Source organism: Rhopalosiphum padi, chromosome 1, assembly GCF_020882245.1.
Source record: "Rhopalosiphum padi isolate XX-2018 chromosome 1, ASM2088224v1, whole genome shotgun sequence".
Lineage (NCBI taxonomy): Eukaryota > Metazoa > Arthropoda > Insecta > Hemiptera > Aphididae > Rhopalosiphum > Rhopalosiphum padi.
Window position 1 is genome coordinate 31,659,535 of NC_083597.1, and position 18,215 is coordinate 31,677,749.

The window sequence follows — 18,215 nt, forward strand, 5'->3', positions numbered from 1 at the left end:
TTTTAAGAATATGAAATATCTGCACAGGCTAATTAACTAAAATTAAACATGTATATCAAACTTTTCAAATGCATGTTAATCCAATGCTCACGTTGATGTAATCATATAGGTAACTATATATTATTCAATAACTGTAATATTTATTATTATTGCTAAAATAATTGCATATGTTTAGTGCTTAAAATATTTGTAAGCTTTTAGTTTTTACAATAATTATAATACTTTTAGAATAACCTTGCATTCAATTTTTAAGCTTTGAAGCAATATAAAATTTAAACAAATTATGTATTTTAAATTTTTAACAACAAAATCTGAAGCATTAAATAATAAATTTAAAAATATTGTTAGAATTAAACATCCAAATATTTATAATTTTATTGAATCGATACAAATAATTAATTCAACAACAATGATATCGTTGACAAAAAGTAATGATAATGTTTTTTTAAGTAATTTTTTGAAACCTTTAAGCAACAAGGAAAAAAACATTATTTTTATTTGTAATAATTTTGATAATAACTTTTCAAAAGATGTTTTTTTGAATTATTTGTGTAGGCTTTTGAGATTTTCATAAATTGTAATTATTAATTATTATGTTATATTTAAATTTTTTTTTTATTTGACTATAATATTATTTATTTATTTATTATTATAATATTATGTTCATTTTTATTTTTTTTTAAACAAATAACTATTATTAAATTCTAAAAGTATTATATTATTGAAAATACATTTTAAAGAATGTTTAATGATAAAAAAATATTTTTATTTAACTTTTAAGCCGAGGACTAATTGTCCGAGTATAATTTATGACGGGGACCAATTGTTCACATACGACATTTTTTCGCGCGGACCAATCGTCCTAGATCCACCAATGGCAATAGCTGTTAGGAAACAAGGACACCTACGATTTACACTAAACTAGGTATTTATAGACATATAGTTGAGATTACGAATTAAAATATATTTAAAATTAATAAAAATGTAATAATTATTATAATAATAATAAATTGAACAGTATATTATTTTAATTCGTGGTAGATACAATACATTTTAATAACAGCTGATTGATGATTGATTGTCATTTCTTATATTATTATTATAAACATGATAAATCTTAGTTCGTGATAAAAACTGTAATCATACTAGTCAAAGATAAAAATATATAGTTATTATTTTACTTACTCAATACTTGTTCACGGTTGGTATTGTTAAATATGATATATTAGTTATTTAACAATATAGTTGGTAGTTTGATACTTAGGTAGGTAATTTGTAGTTTAATATACAGAAATTGAGATACAGCATTTTTAAGTTTTCACTATAGAATACAGATTAGTATAAAGATATTTTATTAGTATAATAATTCACCATTTTTTTTAAAATTATTAGTTTTAATCATGTTTTTAAACGTTGCCAAAAATATATCGCTGACAAAAATCATTTCAAGAACATTCAGCATAACTACAAGTAATATTATGGTGTTGGAGTAGAATTTTTCCTTATTGGAAAAAAAAGAGATGGTAGAATAAATACAATTATTTTTACAAATAATATATTTTTTAAAAGTTTAATTTTTTGTTACCTTTCTATTAATAATTTTTTTCTTTTAGTGGAAATATATTCTACACCAATACCAAAATTTAATTAATAAAAAATTGATAGTGATATTTATATGTATTTTTTGAATTCTAGCTAGGCATAAAATAATTAAAATTCAAGATCAAGACGATTTCAATACACAAGTACTAAAAAGTAAAGAGCCTGTGGTGATAGATTTTTTTGCAACGTATGTAAATATTTATTTTACATATTAATATATTTGTTTGATTTTTTTTAAATTTATTTACTTTTGCTGCCCCCTTTATTTTTACATCCATGATTAGTTCACATCAAATAATATATTATAGAATACAAATTTGGCTTTTTGTATTTTAAAATTATTATTAATTATGAAGATAATTTTCCTATGTATGTACAATGGTTTTGTAATTTCAATGTTTTTTCAATTGGTAAAATATCATTCAAACAACTCTAAAGATTTTAATGTAAATACTATATTTTGAACTAATTTTATAAAACAAGTATTTTTTATTATTTTTTTAGATGGTGTGGACCATGTAAAATGTTACTTCCTCGAATTGAAAAAATAATAGAAGAACATAATGGTACAATTCACCTTGCAAAAGTTGATATTGATGACAACGCTGAAATTGCCATGGAATATGGTGTAAGTCTTATATAATACAGACTTTAGAGCAGGGGTCGCCAATCAGTCGATCGCGATCTTTCTAGGACTATAGGTCGATCGTTAAAAAATTAATTTTACCATTATCGGTCGATCGCGTAATAAATAATCGGTTAATGTATACTATTGTATTCTAGGAATTTACCATAATGCCTCGGCTACAATAAATAGTCAGAATTATTGTCAGTTTCAGTTTTTAACTCGACTGTCAATTTATTAGTCGTCACGTGCAAGTGTGCACCTTTTTTCAGACCTTTTTTTTTTTTTTTGCTCATAAAACAAATCTCTTCCTAAAGACCTAAATTCTCCTAGATGTCGATCACCTGGGACTAAAAATTTCAAATGTAGCTCACTTGTTTGAAAAGGTTGGCGACCCCTGCTTTAGAGTGACTATTTTATTAGTAAACATTCCTTAGTTCAAATGTATAAACATTTTTGAAAATAATTTTTTTCATAATTTAAATTAATTAATCAACAACATTAAAAAAATACATCATTTTAAATTTAATTTTAAACAAATAGTTACAAAAAGTTGTAACTTATTATTATTTAAAATTGTTGCTGAGTAAATTTCTGGCCCAGGATTCAGGAATGTCTTGTAATTTGTTATTTTTCCAATCTAAACTAACATATTATATAATTGGAACTATTCATTTGAAATTCAATTTTTATACAAATTAATTATTTGATTTGTAATCTATGTTTTCTTTCAAAAAACAAAAAAAATATTATAGGCACCTAAAAATTAAGTATTAAAATATTTTAATGAGTGGACAACATTGTACACATTATTATTGTGCCACTTCCACATTGTATATCTCTTATATATCTTATCTTTAGTTACTTATAACCAGGACTCTGAAATTTTTGATTCTAAAAAATAAGTAGAAAATCGTGCATTTTATTAAACCAAATAACTTACTTTCTTGGGCAGTTGGACAATATTTTTAAATATTTAAATATTTCCTGTATTGCACAGGTTTTTAATTAAATACCCGTCATGTTTATACATTTATACAACACAAACTGATTAGCTTAATAATTCAATAATTTATTTGTATAATATATAATTTAATTTAATTGATAAAATTGTTTCCTAGTTTATACTTTTATAGTTGAGGTATTACACATTTTTATTATAATAATCTAAACATTTTATAGTTAAATCAAAAAGTTCATTATATATACACAAGGTGATTTTTTAAGCATGCTCATCCCATTATTATGTTTAAATTATACATATATTCAAATTTTGATTTTTACATAGTTTCAAGTTGTTAAAAACGTTTTTATTTAAAAATATAATTTTTTAATTTTTGAAACTATGTAAAAATCAAAATTTGAATTTATATATAATTTAAGCATAATAATGGGATGAGCATGCTTAAAAAATCACCTTGTATATATATATAATGTCTAATATATTATTATAACACAATCTAAGTTTTCTATTATCTCATAATAATCAAGTACAAATGATTTTAATATTTAAAATTATTTACAATTGGTTGATAATTAATTTTGAATCACCGAACCTCAAATAATGTGTCGTTATTGTTTGGAAAATACTTTCATTTGCTTACTAAACTATAATTTACATAAAATAGCTATCAGTATGTGTTATTTTGAACTATTATTATAAAATACAAATATTTAAATATCTTAAAAAAAATAGAACTATTGTAACATTATTCTAAATTAAACTAACATTTTTTAGGTATCAGTAGTACCAGAACTAGTTCTTATGAAAGACGGCAAAGTTCAAGGAAAAATGATTGGACTACAAGATGAAGATAAACTAAAACATTTTGTTTCAAAGTTAACTGAACCTAGCATAGAAAAAAAATAATATATTAAATTTGTGAAATTCAGTCAGGTTTATGGTTTTAATGCTATTTATTTAATTTTTATTATTAAATATTTAAATATGTAATAAAACAAAATTAGTTACATTTAATTGGAAAAAAATATATTTGGTTAAATGTATCATTCAAACATTTGAATAATAGTCCTGGCTCGTTGATATTTAACTTCTTGTGATGAATTTAATTCTTGTTGTCCTTCATTAGAATTAGAAAATTCTGAGACAACTGTATTAGCACTTTGAAGAATTATACTGCGACTTTTACCTTCAATAGTTTGAAGATATTCTACTAAAACTTCAAAGTGTTCTTTAGACACCTAAACAAAAATATATATAAATTTATTAATGATTTTTGGTATTCAATGTTTATTCTTATATATTAAAGTGAGAAAAAAAAGGTTCATTAGAACAGTTTTATTTTAAATATATAACACAATACTTGCTTTCAGGGGGTCATAAGTGTTTTTAATCAACCAAAGTTGATAAATTTTTTTAAACTTCCAATTTGATCGATCATTCTTCCATTGCATTAAATATTCCACGGCTCGTTCTTGTCTAGGTGTACTAATAGCAGTGGCATTTTCTTCACACTTTTTTGCATTTTTTTGTTTATTTTTTTTAGCCTTTAATTTTTTTATATAATTCAATTTCTTCCGTTTGTTTAAGCTTATTAGTTTCAATTTTCCAGCACTGCTTTTCTGATCATCTTTTTCACTTTTTACATCAGCTGCAAAAGTTACCTTTTTTTTTATAGGTACACATTCAAGACTAATATCTTGATCTGTAGATTTGCGTTTTTTCTTGTTGACGGTTGTTAATTCTATTGATCCATCATTATTAATATGTTTTTCATTGCCATTCTCACCATTTAATGTTTTTTCGGGTATTATGTTTTTTTTTTGCTCTTTGTCAGTTATGGAACGTTCTTTTATAATATTTTCTCCATCGATTTTACTATAAGTATCTGTAGACGGCGTATGAAGAACATGCTTTGGTTTATTTTTTTTCTTCATTGATGTAATTGGATTTTTTATCTTAAACTTCTTTTTTAGAACACTTTTTAAAGACATTTTGTTAAACTAGTCAACAGTACATTCTTATAATCAAAATAAATACTTAACAATTACACTATGGCGTATTAACTGAATTTTTTTTAAGTTATAATATTATAATTATTTAAAGATTACCAATTAATGACTATTAAATATTAATCACTGATGAGTTGTAAAAGTCGAAAAAAAAGATAACTATTTTATTCAGCTTCAGCAGGAAGTGTTTAAGTACAACTTACTAAAACATTACTATAACAGTTAAATGATTAAATATTTTGGTTCATATTTTAATTTTTCACATGTCATAATCACATTTCAAATTATTCAATGCTATTAAATAATAAATTAAAAAAACTGATAACAAAAGTATCAGTAGAACCACAAAACTTTACTATTGATTCCTTATTTTTACGTCACTCGGGATGTTCATCGTGGGAATATTAACATATAGATTGTTCTTCATGGCTACTGCACTGTTTATTATCGTTTAAATTTGTTATCAGGGGCTTCAAATGGTCGGCTACACAGACCGTGGTCGGCTAGTTTAAAGTATATATCTGTGTCTGTGCCCCGCATCGAGATAGATAACAATATCTATCTCGATGGTGCCCCGTGGAAATCACTAATCACTAATCGATGATTATTTTGAGTTTTTAATTCTTATATTTATGCATTATTATAATTATTTTTAGTTTTTAGTGTTATAATTTTAACATTTTGCCATGTTTTACATTTTGGTATAATTTATATTTTATTTAATTAAATATAATATTATACAAGATGCCATCAAAATATTCAATTTTACTGCCGACGTACAATGAAAAAGAAAATTTACCTGTTATAGTTTATCTAATCCACAAATATTTGGAAATTTGGTAATACATTTTTTTTAATTATTACATGTAGAATAAGATATTATTATTACTAATAATTTTGAATTGAATGTATATGGTTATAATATTATATTATATGTATTGCTTAGGTAGTTAGGTAATTAGCTTAGTTTTAAGTGATGGTAATTGTCAATTACTTTTCATGATGTATTTCATGTGTATGATTGATTTTTTTTTATATAGATATTTTAGATTTATCGTGAATATATTATTAACTTATATTATTAAACTAATATTATTATATATTTATTTAAATAGTATAAATACATATAACTAGATTTATGGTAAGTTCTTATATTTTTTTCAGACATGAATATCAACCTGCAAATGCAATTAATATGTATGATAAAAGTGATATAGTTAATGAGAATATTGTCAACAATAAATGTTCATTATTTTCATTTAGGTATAGAAATTATGAGTGGTATATATAATTCTAGATCTTTGCTCAAATCTAATGATATCTTAAATTGTGAAACTAGTACCTCGTCTAGCATAAAAAATTAAACAAACAGAAAGTTTTCAATAGATTTAACACAATAGACTATTATAGTTTTTCATCTGATACTAGTAGAATATATTATACAGATTCAGAAGGATCAAAACTGTTAATTATACCTAAAAAAAATAAAATTATATATACGTCATCTTTCTTATCTCCTACTTCTGATCCTGCTACTGATTATTTTAAAATGATATGAATAATAAACCATTAGTCACCAGTAGTCCTTTAAATAAATGTAATAATGACATTAGTTATATAGATTATTGTAAAAAAACTTTTAAAAAAATCTATTAAACGCAAATTGTCTAATAATGATATTAAATTAAAACCAAGTAAGGTTAATAAATGTTAGGAGAATTCTGATAAGACTATTTCTTTAAACACAGAATTTTCTACTGGTACTCCTAATCTATTAAGTAAAAATACCTCGATAAACTATAAATATCTGTTAACATTCTGAAAATCAAGAAAAAAAACAAGATCATATAACCTTTAATAATATAAAGCGAGTTTCACAGAAAAATTAGAAATATGTGACAATTATATTACATACAAATCAATCTGAAACAACTTTACAGAAGCCTAGTTTTACAATAAACATGACATTGAGTAACGAAAGTAAAATCAATGAATTTCAATTGAATATGCTATCTGATAAAACAGTAAACACAATACAACAATCAAAATATTCAACTATAAATAAAATAAATGAAAATAAAACAATTTATAAAAATCCAACCATAATATCTAAAAACTTGCAGATGACTTAAAATATTAATAAATATACAAAATTTGACAAAAACTATCTGAATGACACTGATTTATCAGATATTTTCCAAATGGAATTGAGCTTAAAAATATTGTACCATACTTGAATAGTATGAAACATGAGATATTACAAATAATAAATAAAAATATGTATAAACCAGACTAAGTAAAAGTTCAAAACGTGTTAATGATGTTGTTAAAAATATTCATAATATAATGAAATTAAATATATACAATTATACTGACTCTTTATCAAATAATAAAAAATATTCAATTATACTTTTTATAGATGTTGATTTAAAGAATTTAAATTTTTTGAATAACAAGTTGGGGAATGTGTTAATAAAAAACTGAAACCAGTTAAATTCACATTATACAATAACATTTTGTTTAGCCAAGAAGAGAAATCTATAGATAAGTCATATGTACAAAACAATTTTTTGGAATTTAAGTTCTCTAACAATTTAAAATCATTTAAATCTGCAATGGATAATAACAATCATGCAATTTCATTAACTAAAACTAAACCACTTGATTCATTTAGTTGTATTAGAGAATTAAATAAATCAAATTCTTTACTAATCTCTATTAATAGTGTTTTTTAGTTTTGACAATGAATCATGAGAGAAACAATTTTTAGAAAACTGCAGTTTAATGAGTATAAATGAATTGCCAAGAAATGTTATTTCCAAAAACATTGCTCAAGATATAAATTACCCTTCTTATAATGAACTCCATGTTGATGAATTCAGAATTGGTGACTATAAAAAAAAATCTTTCTAACAATTTTGAAATAGCTAATTATAATCATAATCTGGTAAAAATAATCAAAATCATTACTGGTTTTAGAAATAATCAGAAATCTACTAAACCATTTATTATGCCTTCTATTGAGACATCAAAACCATTGTCAAAAAAAAAAACAATTATTAAATCCAATTACAATAATATATTTCTTTGTAAAGGTACTGGCAAAAAAAAAGTTATACTTCAGTATAAAATTAATTCAGTGATTAAGGCTGATTTAAATGAATTGATAAAAAAAATGTGTCCAGAATGTAAGAATAAAATGTTTAATAATGATAAACTAAATAATACTATTTTTTATGTTTCAAATTTAAAACCAAAAAAAATGAAAAACCTTGTTAGTGTGGTATATTTCCATCTCAAGTTCCTTCTTTTTGGGACGATTCAATCCATAAATCTTTACATAAAAATTTACATAAACTGCAGTTTAAGAGCCAAATTCCTGTAAATATAGTTAATAAATTTAATGATAATGGATTTATTTTTAACATAATAAAGGTTACTAATAATTCTGATGATTTAAAACTTAGACTTACATTGAAGAATATAAAAATATTATTAATTTAGAAATTGATTTTTCTAAAAAAATCATTAATAATAATATAAACCATTCAATATTTTTAGCTGTGAATCCTGAGTTCAAAATTATTGGATATTTAGAAATAGAACCGTTAATAAATGCATGTATTTATCAAAAAAATTAGTAAATATGTGTAAAATTTGGTGTATCGAAAGTATGGGTGATGGTAAAGTATAGGAATAATAGAGTGGCAACCAAATTATTAAAACAATTTTGTGATGAAGAACATTTAAAAACCAGCGATATTGCTTATTCTTTTCATGGAAATCATGGAATTTCCTTTATTAAAAAATACTTTGAAAATTATTCTGTTTTAATTTATTAAAATTAAATATTTTTGTCTATATATTTTATTTAGATTATAAATAGTTACTTTGTTATTCATAATAAAATTATGTATAATATATTTTAACAATATTCTTTATATCATTATGTATAAAAAATTAAAAATGCTTTAAAATATTTAATTAATTGTTTGACATATTTTTTATCAAAATTATGTAAGTACTTAGTACTTGGATGGATAATTTAAATTGAGCTTATGAGATTTACAATATATGAAGAACCACTTATTTGGTTAATTCCTAGTAGATAATTTGTTATAAACCAGGTACTGAGCACTGGCCGAGTACAACTTATTACTAAATATATATTACTATTATAATAATTTATTTTAATATTAATAATACAATATGAATAGGAAATACCTAAAAATTAATCTAAATATTTTAAAAGCCATTGCATGTAAAAAAATATAGTCTCCTCAAAAATTTATAATTTTCTAATAATTTTGAAATTTGAATTATATTCATATTTTAAATTTTTTTAAATTTTGAAAAATGGTCTTAACTATCCTAACATCAAACATTCATTATGCATTATTTTAGATTTATGTTCAATTTGTTTTAATTCTAGTATTAACTATGAGGTACTTCATTTAAAATTTTCAAGTTTTTTGATCACATTCATATTTTTATCTACAATTTTAGAAAAAAGTTTCAAATATCTAATAAAGCTCAAAAAAACTTAAAAGTTATACCATGACGTATAGTAGTTCTATTCATAAAGATACTATAAATTCATATTTTAATTATAATAAAATTAATTTGTATTGTCAATTACTAGTTTTCGATATTATTTATTATTTATTTCTTAATTAAGTAATTTACTAGAAATTTTTCACTTTTGATCCTCCAAACTAAATTCTATTTTCAACTAGAATATTGAATTTCAAGATAATAGCATTTTCTCAGCTCTTAATGTTGACACATAAAAAGAAAAAATAATCTATGTATTTAACACATCGCACAGAATCTAATAAACTTTTTATGTGTAATATTTTAATCTAAATTCTAAGATATTATTATAGAAAAAAGAATTATGTTTATTAAAATGCACTACTATTACAATAATTATGATTAATAAATTATGGTATCATTGGTTATAGTGAGATTGAATATGAAATAATTATAATAGACGATGGCAGTCCAGATGGTACTTTAGAAGTCGCCAAACAACTTGAAACCATTTATGGAAAAGATAAAATAGTAAGTAATATATTGATTTTTTTTATGAAATTTAGGTTAAAGATAAATCTTGTTTAAGTTATTAAGACCCAGAGGGAAAAAACTTGGATTAGGCACTGCATATATTCATGGAATGAAACATGCCACTGGTGATTTTATTATTATAATGGATGCTGATCTATCACATCATGTAAGTAAAAAAATATTAGGTTTAATTTTTATTTGTACTTAATTATAACTTAATGTTTTGTAGCCAAAATTTATACTTGATTTTATAAAAAAACAAGCTGAACAAGATTATGATGTTGTCACTGGATCACGTTATATTGGCAACGGAGGAGTTTCAGGTTGGGATTTTAAAAGAAAGTTAGTAAGTCGTGGTGCTAATTTTGTAAGCCAAATATTATTGAGGCCCAAAGTATCTGATCTCACTGGTAGTTTCAGGTAATTTTTTTTTATATTTATAAAGTTTAATCTCAATTACAATTCTTTAAATATATGTTACTGCAAAGTAAATTTTTATTTTCTTTCTATATGTTTTCAGATTGTATAAAAAACCAGTTTTAGAGAAATTGATAGAATCATGTATATCTAAAGGATATGTATTCCAAATGGAGATGATGGTACGTGCAAGGCAACTAAATTATACTATTGGTGAAATTCCAATAACCTTTGTAGACAGAGTTTATGGGGAGTCTAAATTAGGAGGATCAGAAATTGTTCAGTTTGTTAAGTCTCTATTATATTTATTTGCTACTACGTAAAATCTTTCAGTAAAAAATGTAATATTATGTATAATTTATACACTTAATATTTACTGATATTATAAGAGCAATAATGACTATAATATCATATTATATTATTATTAATCATTATTAGTGTTGTTGTTTTAAGCTGTTAAGAACTAATCTTGATTAATTTCTAGTTCTCATTTTTATCTTTAAGTAGTTCTTTTATTTACTGAGTTATAGTAGCATAACATGTTAATGAAAACTGGATTTTATAATTTATTTACAAAAAATAAAAATACACGTTAACAGTAATTAATAATAATTTTTTTTTTGTCTGTTATATTAACATTAGACAAAATCCAAATAAAAAAAAAGAAGAAATGAAGTATTAGTATAAAATTGAATTTGGATTTATTTGTTTGTATAAAATACCTTATTATTAAATATTTATCTTTTATTGTATTTTTATGAATGCAATAAAATAATTATAATTGTCCAAATTAAATTGCAATTGTAAATGATATTTTATCAAATCAAACAATTGGCACATACATATTGATAATTAAAAAAACATTAAATTGAGTAATAAAAATAATTATCCAGGTGGCCATCCTAGTTGGCGACCGCCAAGAACATGCAAATGTAAATGATAAACCGATTGAGCACCATTTTTTCCATTATTGACTACTAAACGAAAACCGTCATCCAATCCTTGTTCTTTTGCTAATTTGCTGGCAACCAACATTAAGTGTCCAAGCAACTAAAATCAAAAATTAATTTTAATATAATTCTAGAGGCTAATTTTGTTATTTATTTGTATATTACAATTTTTTTTACTGTTTAATAATTTAAGAAGAATAAGGAGATAAAGCATAATAATATATGTTTTAATTATTAAAGTAAATTACCGTTTCATCTGAGTTGTCAGCAACAGATAACATTTCAATTGGTTTCCTCGGTATCACCAAAAAATGTACAGGTGCTTGAGCATTGATGTCATGAAATGCAACACACTAATTAAAATAGTAAAATAATATGCATTAATAAAAAAACCATGTAGCATCTGCCATTTTTTAGTTGGGGATGGTAAATTGTTTAGTGAACACCCAACCAGTAACCAACAGTTTGTTCACAATATTTCACAGGTAAACACATAAATTATTATTTTATTTAACAAATTTTTTTATTAATTTTTCACCGAAAAAAAAAATAATAATATAACAATATACAAGGAAATAAGTTTTTTGACAGTTTAAATAAAACAGTTGAGAATTCATCACAAAGTACTTAATACAGTAGTGTAGCGGTAATCCGAACATAGGCTAATCCAAAAACGGTAATCCAGACGGCTTTGGGTGTACATTGCCACTGTTCTATTATTATATAAATGAGTATGTATATAATTTAAAATAATAATAATTTTAATTAATTTAAAAAAATATAATTATTATATTTATTGTATTCAAATAGTTTATACACAAATTAATAAAAACAATTTTTAGTTTTAAATTGCAAGACAATTTTGAAATAAAGTTATAGGTAATCTGAACAACTCTTTTCCCTAATTCCATTCGGATTACCACTACATTACTGTAGGTATTATTTGTGTAGCGAGCTATGGTAACTTATACATATTGCAGACCATACATGGTCATTTATGCATAATTATAGGTGTTTTCTGGTAGGAGATCTAGTCCTCAAACCAATAGGGTTTTATCATACATGGAATCATAGAGCTTGTAGCAACACCTCTCTAGCTACTGCAATATCGTCGATATTTTATAGTCATTTAAACTTAGAAATATTTCATCAAACAACACATAATATGTTGAAATTATTTATCACTATTCATTGGATTGACCTGTACAACTGAGTAAAATGGTATAGTATTTTTAATTGGTGTGCTGAGGCAGGTAGATTCTTTTTATTGAAATAGCTAAACTATTTAAAAGTCCAGATACATAATTGTTTATAAATAACATATCCAGTACCGGATCAAGGGTAGGAGGATGAACCAGGGCCCATGCCCCTGGCGCTAATCATAGAGGGGCACAAATTTAAATTTTAAACTTATACTTTATTATTAAATTTTAATTTTTTTCAAAACAAATTAAATCTTTTATAGTCAGATAATTATTACACGAATATTTACAAATTAAATAGGTTTAATTCAACTAGAAATTATCACGGAACAACAACTATCAAATTATATACTTTGCTTTGAGTAAAAAATATACGAAATCCGGCACTGACTGATCATACAGCTACAGCTCAAAAACTACAAGAATTATTTTTTCACGCAAATATTTTTCACTTTAATTGAAAGAAAATTAATTTACCATATAATGAATGTGAAAAACAATACTTAAGAAAAAAGATTTTCATTAAATTTACCGAAATGGCGAAATATAATAAGTGATAAGACAACTTTTATACTAATTAAACTTAGGTAGTTATTACTACTATGTTAATACTACTTAATTAGTTAAATCACAGATTATTTGAATATAGTCTGTGTTTACACTTACTCGATCATCTTCGTATATGAAGTTGCATGGTATTTCCTTCCTAAGAATTTTACCAAAAATTGTATCACCACCAGGTGAAGCGACTGAGGATTTTTCCACCTCAGACATTTTGAATCTAGAACCTGAAGTTCTAGTAAAATTATAACTACTTGTTCGATAACTACACTTTGATAAATTGCTAATTTGTACTAAAGATACAAAATTTAGTAATTTTCGACTAAAAGCATACATTGGTCATTGATGATTATTAATAACTGTTGATTTAGTTGATTATAAAAATGATAAATTATTAAAATTTATGAATTTAACATCCTTATCAAAATTAAACTAAAAAGCTCTCAATGTGGTATATAGTGTTGCCAAATGTTGGAAATTCGAAATGGAAAATTGTAAAAACTGAAAAGCAAAAAATTAAAATATAAAAGTTCATAATTTTATTAAAGTAGGTATCAAAATCAAACTACAAAATACTAAAATACCAAATACTTTATACATCGACTTTGTTCACATTTCTTCTTAGCTTGTAGTTACCAACTTATAAAAACTGTAAGCATTCCAATTTCAAAATAATACTGAGAATAAATTGTTGTTTGGTCTATATATATATTATAATATTAATATATATATATATATATATATAATTTGATTTTTGTTTAAACAATAAGAACGATAGCTTATAATTCCAATTAACTACCGAACAATTATAACCAGACACCAGAGTATATGTATGGGTATACAATATACATTTACGTCATTTATAACAAATTATTATATACTTTAAAAAAAAAGCCAAAAAACGCAATTTAAAGATCATTGCAAAAGTGCAAAAAGACTATAAGAAAAACCGAGGAAGCCACTTAGCCACCATACTTTATAGTAGTCAGTAGGTACTTAATACCTACACTATACACTATTATAGTATTATGGACTATGGTTAATGAATATCAAATGTATCATTCAGTAGGTCATTGTATTGTAATAGAATAGATACCTATCATATTTGTGGTGTGTAAAATCAATTCAACGATAAATATTGCATAACAAAATTACGATTATGAGCGTACCTATACGGTCTGTCAGCAATCAGCCTATATTTCTGTAAAATAAATATATATGTAAGGATATTTTATTATCTATAATTTATTACGAAGGAGTGTTATGCTATTATAGTAATTTATTTTTCTATTATATAGGTACAATACAGGTGGGTAGTAGGTATATATAGTACTTAATATTATGGTAGGTTGAAAATTTTAAATAATATTTCAATGAAAACTAATTTTTTATATTATATTATTTTAGCTTACGGAAATATAGATATATAGATAAATCAAGAGTATTTATTTTAAATTTGTAAACATTTATTTTTGATATTTTATAAAAAAATAAATAAATAAATAACTACATTAATCCATAGTAGCTAGTCAGTAGATAATAATTTCATATTGTCTGTTATTATAATTAACTTAAAAATAATTCCTGTACTGATTTATAATTGTTATAACTTATAACCCTGCCGCGGCAAGTGAAAACTAGCCCCGCCATCCATAATAATAATAAATACACGGATTCCAACAATACTGATCTAAATACTAAATATGATGGATAAGTACGTCTCTCTCTTTTTTTTAATATAGATATTTTCGAAACCAACCACGATCTTTTAACACCTTGTGTGCGCACCTGTTAAGGGGTCAACAATATTTTCTTGATGATTAACAATTTCACGAATGAACCCTTCTGCTGTAAAACATCGGTCATCGATATGAGTGACACTCATCTGAGTGAATGGCGGAACCACCAACTAGGTACCTATAAAGAATTGGATAGTAATGGGTAGATCACATGTAAGCGGTTTAGCAGTTTAGCACGCTACACAAGCACCTTTTGTTGTAATTCAAAAAATATTATTTATTGGCTTATTGCTACTTAAAACTTTTCACCATAGCGTATATTATCATTATTTAGTACACACAATTGTATTTTCGAAGTGTTACAATCACATATTCACATGGGATATGGAACTGGTTTATACACGCTATGGTGAAAAATTTTGAGTAGCAATAAATAATATTTTTTGAATAAAAAAAAAAAACTAAAATCGTAATTTTTCATTTGAATATTCAATTTCATGAAAAATTGATCTTGAAGACTTGAAATGTCTATACTTCAAAAATAATAGTGTAGCTTCTTTAATATGTAGTTTATGTAAGAACCGTTAATAAGGAAATGGAACCTTCAACCTTGTATTGAATTTTAAAACCTTAAGAAGTATGAATGTTAAAAATATTATAAATATAATTACTTAGCTACAAAATATTGTCCAAGTTATTGTAATTTTATCGAAATTCTAACTTCAAATACACGTAAAAAAAAATATTATGGATATACCATATTACTATGTAGTACTATTACTCTATGGGGGTATACGCTTAATTTTTATAATTCCATTAAGAAAGATGTATTAGTATTTTCGTCTCTTTAATATAGTTAAACAGGATCAGTGGCGTAACTGGAGAAAAATCTAGGGAGGGCAATATAATATATTTATTATTATCAAAACCCTGACACCCCTCCTCCCCGGTTAAAATATATATCTTTATCCTTCAAAAAATTGTCAGGGGGCAAGGGGGGCACTTGCCCCCCACAATCACGCCACTGACCAGGATACACTATTGTTATTTATACTGTATAGTGTAAAATGTATAGATAATATTATATCTATATAATATTATTTATCAGTGGCGTACTTAGACCTGAATTTTGGGGTTTTTAAAAAAAAAAAAAAATATTTTAAAATTTACGATGTTTATAAAAAATAAATTCATTCAAATTTTGGCGGGGGGGATAACCACCACCGTTAATACACTGTTATAATTTATGTTTTATGTACCTACATAAATATTTAATACACATATACAATTCAAAAATTACATCGTGATCAGAAAACTAAAATTTTATTTTAAAAGTTATTCCCAAAAAAACTTAAATAAATATTAATATTACAGAAACATTTGAAACAGTGTACCGTGATTGTGGTGTAATGGCCCTAGTCCATTTTATACTAAATATTTTAAGACAAATTGTAAGCCTCATTTACATATTTATGATTGCATTTTATCTCATAAAACTAAGATGTAATTATTTTTACGAATAGCCGAGCACAACTGTGGAGAGGGGATTAGAGGGGGGCTTTACTCGGACCCCTTGCCCTTGTTGATAACTAAATATTAAAATGGCACTGTGAAATTGTATGATATTATTGCTTTTATTAGACATTTACAAAACAAATTAGTCATGTTTCGTAATGATATTATGACCACATATCAGTTATCAACAAAACGTTGTCAGAAATTACGTTTAGATATTTTAGCATAAAGCTATTTTCCTATTTATAATCATTAATATTGTTATTGTTTTGTGATATTTAATATTAATAATATTATATTATTGGCTCTAAACCAAAGAGTAACTCTATGCTCTAAACAAGGCTATAGAGTATAGAGCACGATTTAAGATATATATATATATATATATCTTAAGCCGTGGTATAGAGTATAGATACTAATATGATTGCGAGATGACCTACCCTAAACAAAACAAAGTCGAGTCTATCTAAATGTTATAAGACAATTATTTTCGCCATAAAAATTAAAAATTTTCTTTTAGATGAAAAATGTAAGGTACCTACTGCGGTTTGTTATAGCCCTGCCGCGGTATCGAGGCGAGTGAAAATTTTATAGGCCCGCCAGTCGCAGATATGTCATCTCCCCGCCATTGTATAAATACAAAATAATGAGTTTATTTATTGATATTTATGAATCTAACAATTTTCATAATCTAATAAAACATTTAAAAATGTATAAAAATGTTTATGTTTCCTGTGATCCCCAAAACTCTGCTACATCTTTTAAAATTGTTTCAATTTCAAATGGATCACTATTATTTAGTTTTGATCGTCACATAAATTCCGTCATGTACGAGTCTAAAAAATTTTTATCTATTCCTCTACGTGTTTTGTTGCCCCATTTGGCTGAACCCCACATTCTCTCAACATTTTGTGAGTTAGGGTCAACAAAACTGTATATCGATGGACTATGATTAACTTAATTATATTTAAGTCCGTGTATTTAGTATTATTATGGATGATTGGTGCCTGGTGGGGAGATACATAGGCGGAAATCCATTGAAATTTCTGGGGAGGATAAATTAACTAAAAAAAATCTAATGCAAATAATATGATAGAAATTGAAACATAGACGTCACATATTTTATTCTATTGAAACATAACACATTTTAATAGCCTGTAATAGTACACATAAGTACAACAACAAAATTCCAATAATATAATATACGTAGGTACTATAAAATTAGTAAATCTATATTATATATTTTCACATGAAACATGGCATAATTTTGGGAGACTAAGCCCCCCCAAGCCACCCCCATTTCCGTCTATGGGGAGATAACAAATCTGAATTGCGGGCTATAAAGTTTTCACTCTTCCCGGCGGGGTTATAACAAACCAATACAAAATATAATCCTAGTATTAATCTTAGTACAATACTAAAATTTAAATTTTAAATGAAATAATTTAAAAAATGTAAAAATGCTGATGGTACTTCATTTTTAAAACGCAAGTCTTAGGAGGGATGCGTTATTCTAGATAAATTAAGTAGAGGGATGTCATCCCTCCATACTCCCCCACTTCAA

General features: G+C 24.7%; 4 protein-coding genes across 6 annotated transcripts; 2 read left to right on the top strand and 2 right to left on the bottom strand.

Annotated features, from left to right (window-relative positions):
• The first annotated feature begins 1,162 nt into the window (after positions 1-1,162).
• LOC132922789 (thioredoxin C-1-like) lies at positions 1,163-4,205 on the top strand. Of its 2 annotated transcripts, XM_060986502.1 has the most exons (5): positions 1,163-1,264; positions 1,393-1,470; positions 1,696-1,789; positions 2,107-2,230; positions 3,966-4,205. In XM_060986502.1, exons 2-5 carry the CDS (start codon positions 1,401-1,403, stop codon positions 4,095-4,097), a joined length of 420 nt encoding a protein of 139 aa, XP_060842485.1. In that variant the 5' UTR covers positions 1,163-1,264; positions 1,393-1,400; the 3' UTR covers positions 4,098-4,205. The 2 variants fall into 2 exon arrangements, with proteins under 2 accessions (XP_060842485.1, XP_060842477.1); XM_060986494.1 differs by lacking the exon at positions 1,163-1,264 and having other exon boundaries at positions 1,271-1,470.
• LOC132922758 (uncharacterized protein C7orf50 homolog) lies at positions 4,126-5,325 on the bottom strand. Its single transcript, XM_060986449.1, has 2 exons — positions 4,556-5,325; positions 4,126-4,429 (listed from the first exon to the last, which is right to left on the bottom strand). Exons 1-2 carry the CDS (start codon positions 5,180-5,182, stop codon positions 4,235-4,237), a joined length of 822 nt encoding a protein of 273 aa, XP_060842432.1. The 5' UTR covers positions 5,183-5,325; the 3' UTR covers positions 4,126-4,234.
• A 358-nt stretch (positions 5,326-5,683) lies between these two features.
• On the top strand, positions 5,684-11,151 carry LOC132922767 (dolichol-phosphate mannosyltransferase subunit 1). 2 transcript variants are annotated; one of them, XM_060986460.1, is made up of 5 exons: positions 5,684-6,039; positions 10,165-10,264; positions 10,323-10,433; positions 10,497-10,687; positions 10,788-11,151. In XM_060986460.1, the coding sequence occupies exons 1-5, from the start codon at positions 5,945-5,947 to the stop codon at positions 11,005-11,007; spliced, it is 717 nt and encodes a 238-aa protein (XP_060842443.1). In that variant the 5' UTR covers positions 5,684-5,944; the 3' UTR covers positions 11,008-11,151. The 2 variants fall into 2 exon arrangements, with proteins under 2 accessions (XP_060842443.1, XP_060842451.1); XM_060986468.1 differs by lacking the exon at positions 5,684-6,039 and adding an exon at positions 6,381-6,463.
• Positions 11,152-11,360: 209 nt separating this feature from the next.
• Positions 11,361-13,788, bottom strand: LOC132922782 (adenosine 5'-monophosphoramidase HINT1). Its single transcript, XM_060986480.1, has 3 exons — positions 13,503-13,788; positions 11,883-11,987; positions 11,361-11,734 (listed from the first exon to the last, which is right to left on the bottom strand). The coding sequence occupies exons 1-3, from the start codon at positions 13,731-13,733 to the stop codon at positions 11,570-11,572; spliced, it is 501 nt and encodes a 166-aa protein (XP_060842463.1). The 5' UTR covers positions 13,734-13,788; the 3' UTR covers positions 11,361-11,569.
• Between the last annotated feature and the right edge of the window lie 4,427 nt (positions 13,789-18,215).

Coding starts and splice junctions, on each gene's coding strand:
- LOC132922789 (XM_060986502.1), top strand. CDS start 1,401: ATGTTTTTAAACGTTGCCAAAAATATATCGCTGACAAAAATCATTTCA. Junction 1,790..2,106: donor GTGATAGATTTTTTTGCAAC/GTATGTAAATAT, acceptor TTATTTTTTTAG/ATGGTGTGGACCATGTAAAA. Junction 2,231..3,965: donor AAATTGCCATGGAATATGGT/GTAAGTCTTATA, acceptor AACATTTTTTAG/GTATCAGTAGTACCAGAACT.
- LOC132922767 (XM_060986460.1), top strand. CDS start 5,945: ATGCCATCAAAATATTCAATTTTACTGCCGACGTACAATGAAAAAGAA. Junction 6,040..10,164: donor CACAAATATTTGGAAATTTG/GTAATACATTTT, acceptor CATTGGTTATAG/TGAGATTGAATATGAAATAA. Junction 10,265..10,322: donor TTTATGGAAAAGATAAAATA/GTAAGTAATATA, acceptor ATCTTGTTTAAG/TTATTAAGACCCAGAGGGAA.
- LOC132922758 (XM_060986449.1), bottom strand. CDS start 5,182: ATGTCTTTAAAAAGTGTTCTAAAAAAGAAGTTTAAGATAAAAAATCCA. Junction 4,430..4,555: donor ACACTTATGACCCCCTGAAA/GCAAGTATTGTG, acceptor ATTTTTGTTTAG/GTGTCTAAAGAACACTTTGA.
- LOC132922782 (XM_060986480.1), bottom strand. CDS start 13,733: ATGTATGCTTTTAGTCGAAAATTACTAAATTTTGTATCTTTAGTACAA. Junction 11,988..13,502: donor TCATATACGAAGATGATCGA/GTAAGTGTAAAC, acceptor TATTTTAATTAG/TGTGTTGCATTTCATGACAT. Junction 11,735..11,882: donor CTGACAACTCAGATGAAACG/GTAATTTACTTT, acceptor TTTTGATTTTAG/TTGCTTGGACACTTAATGTT.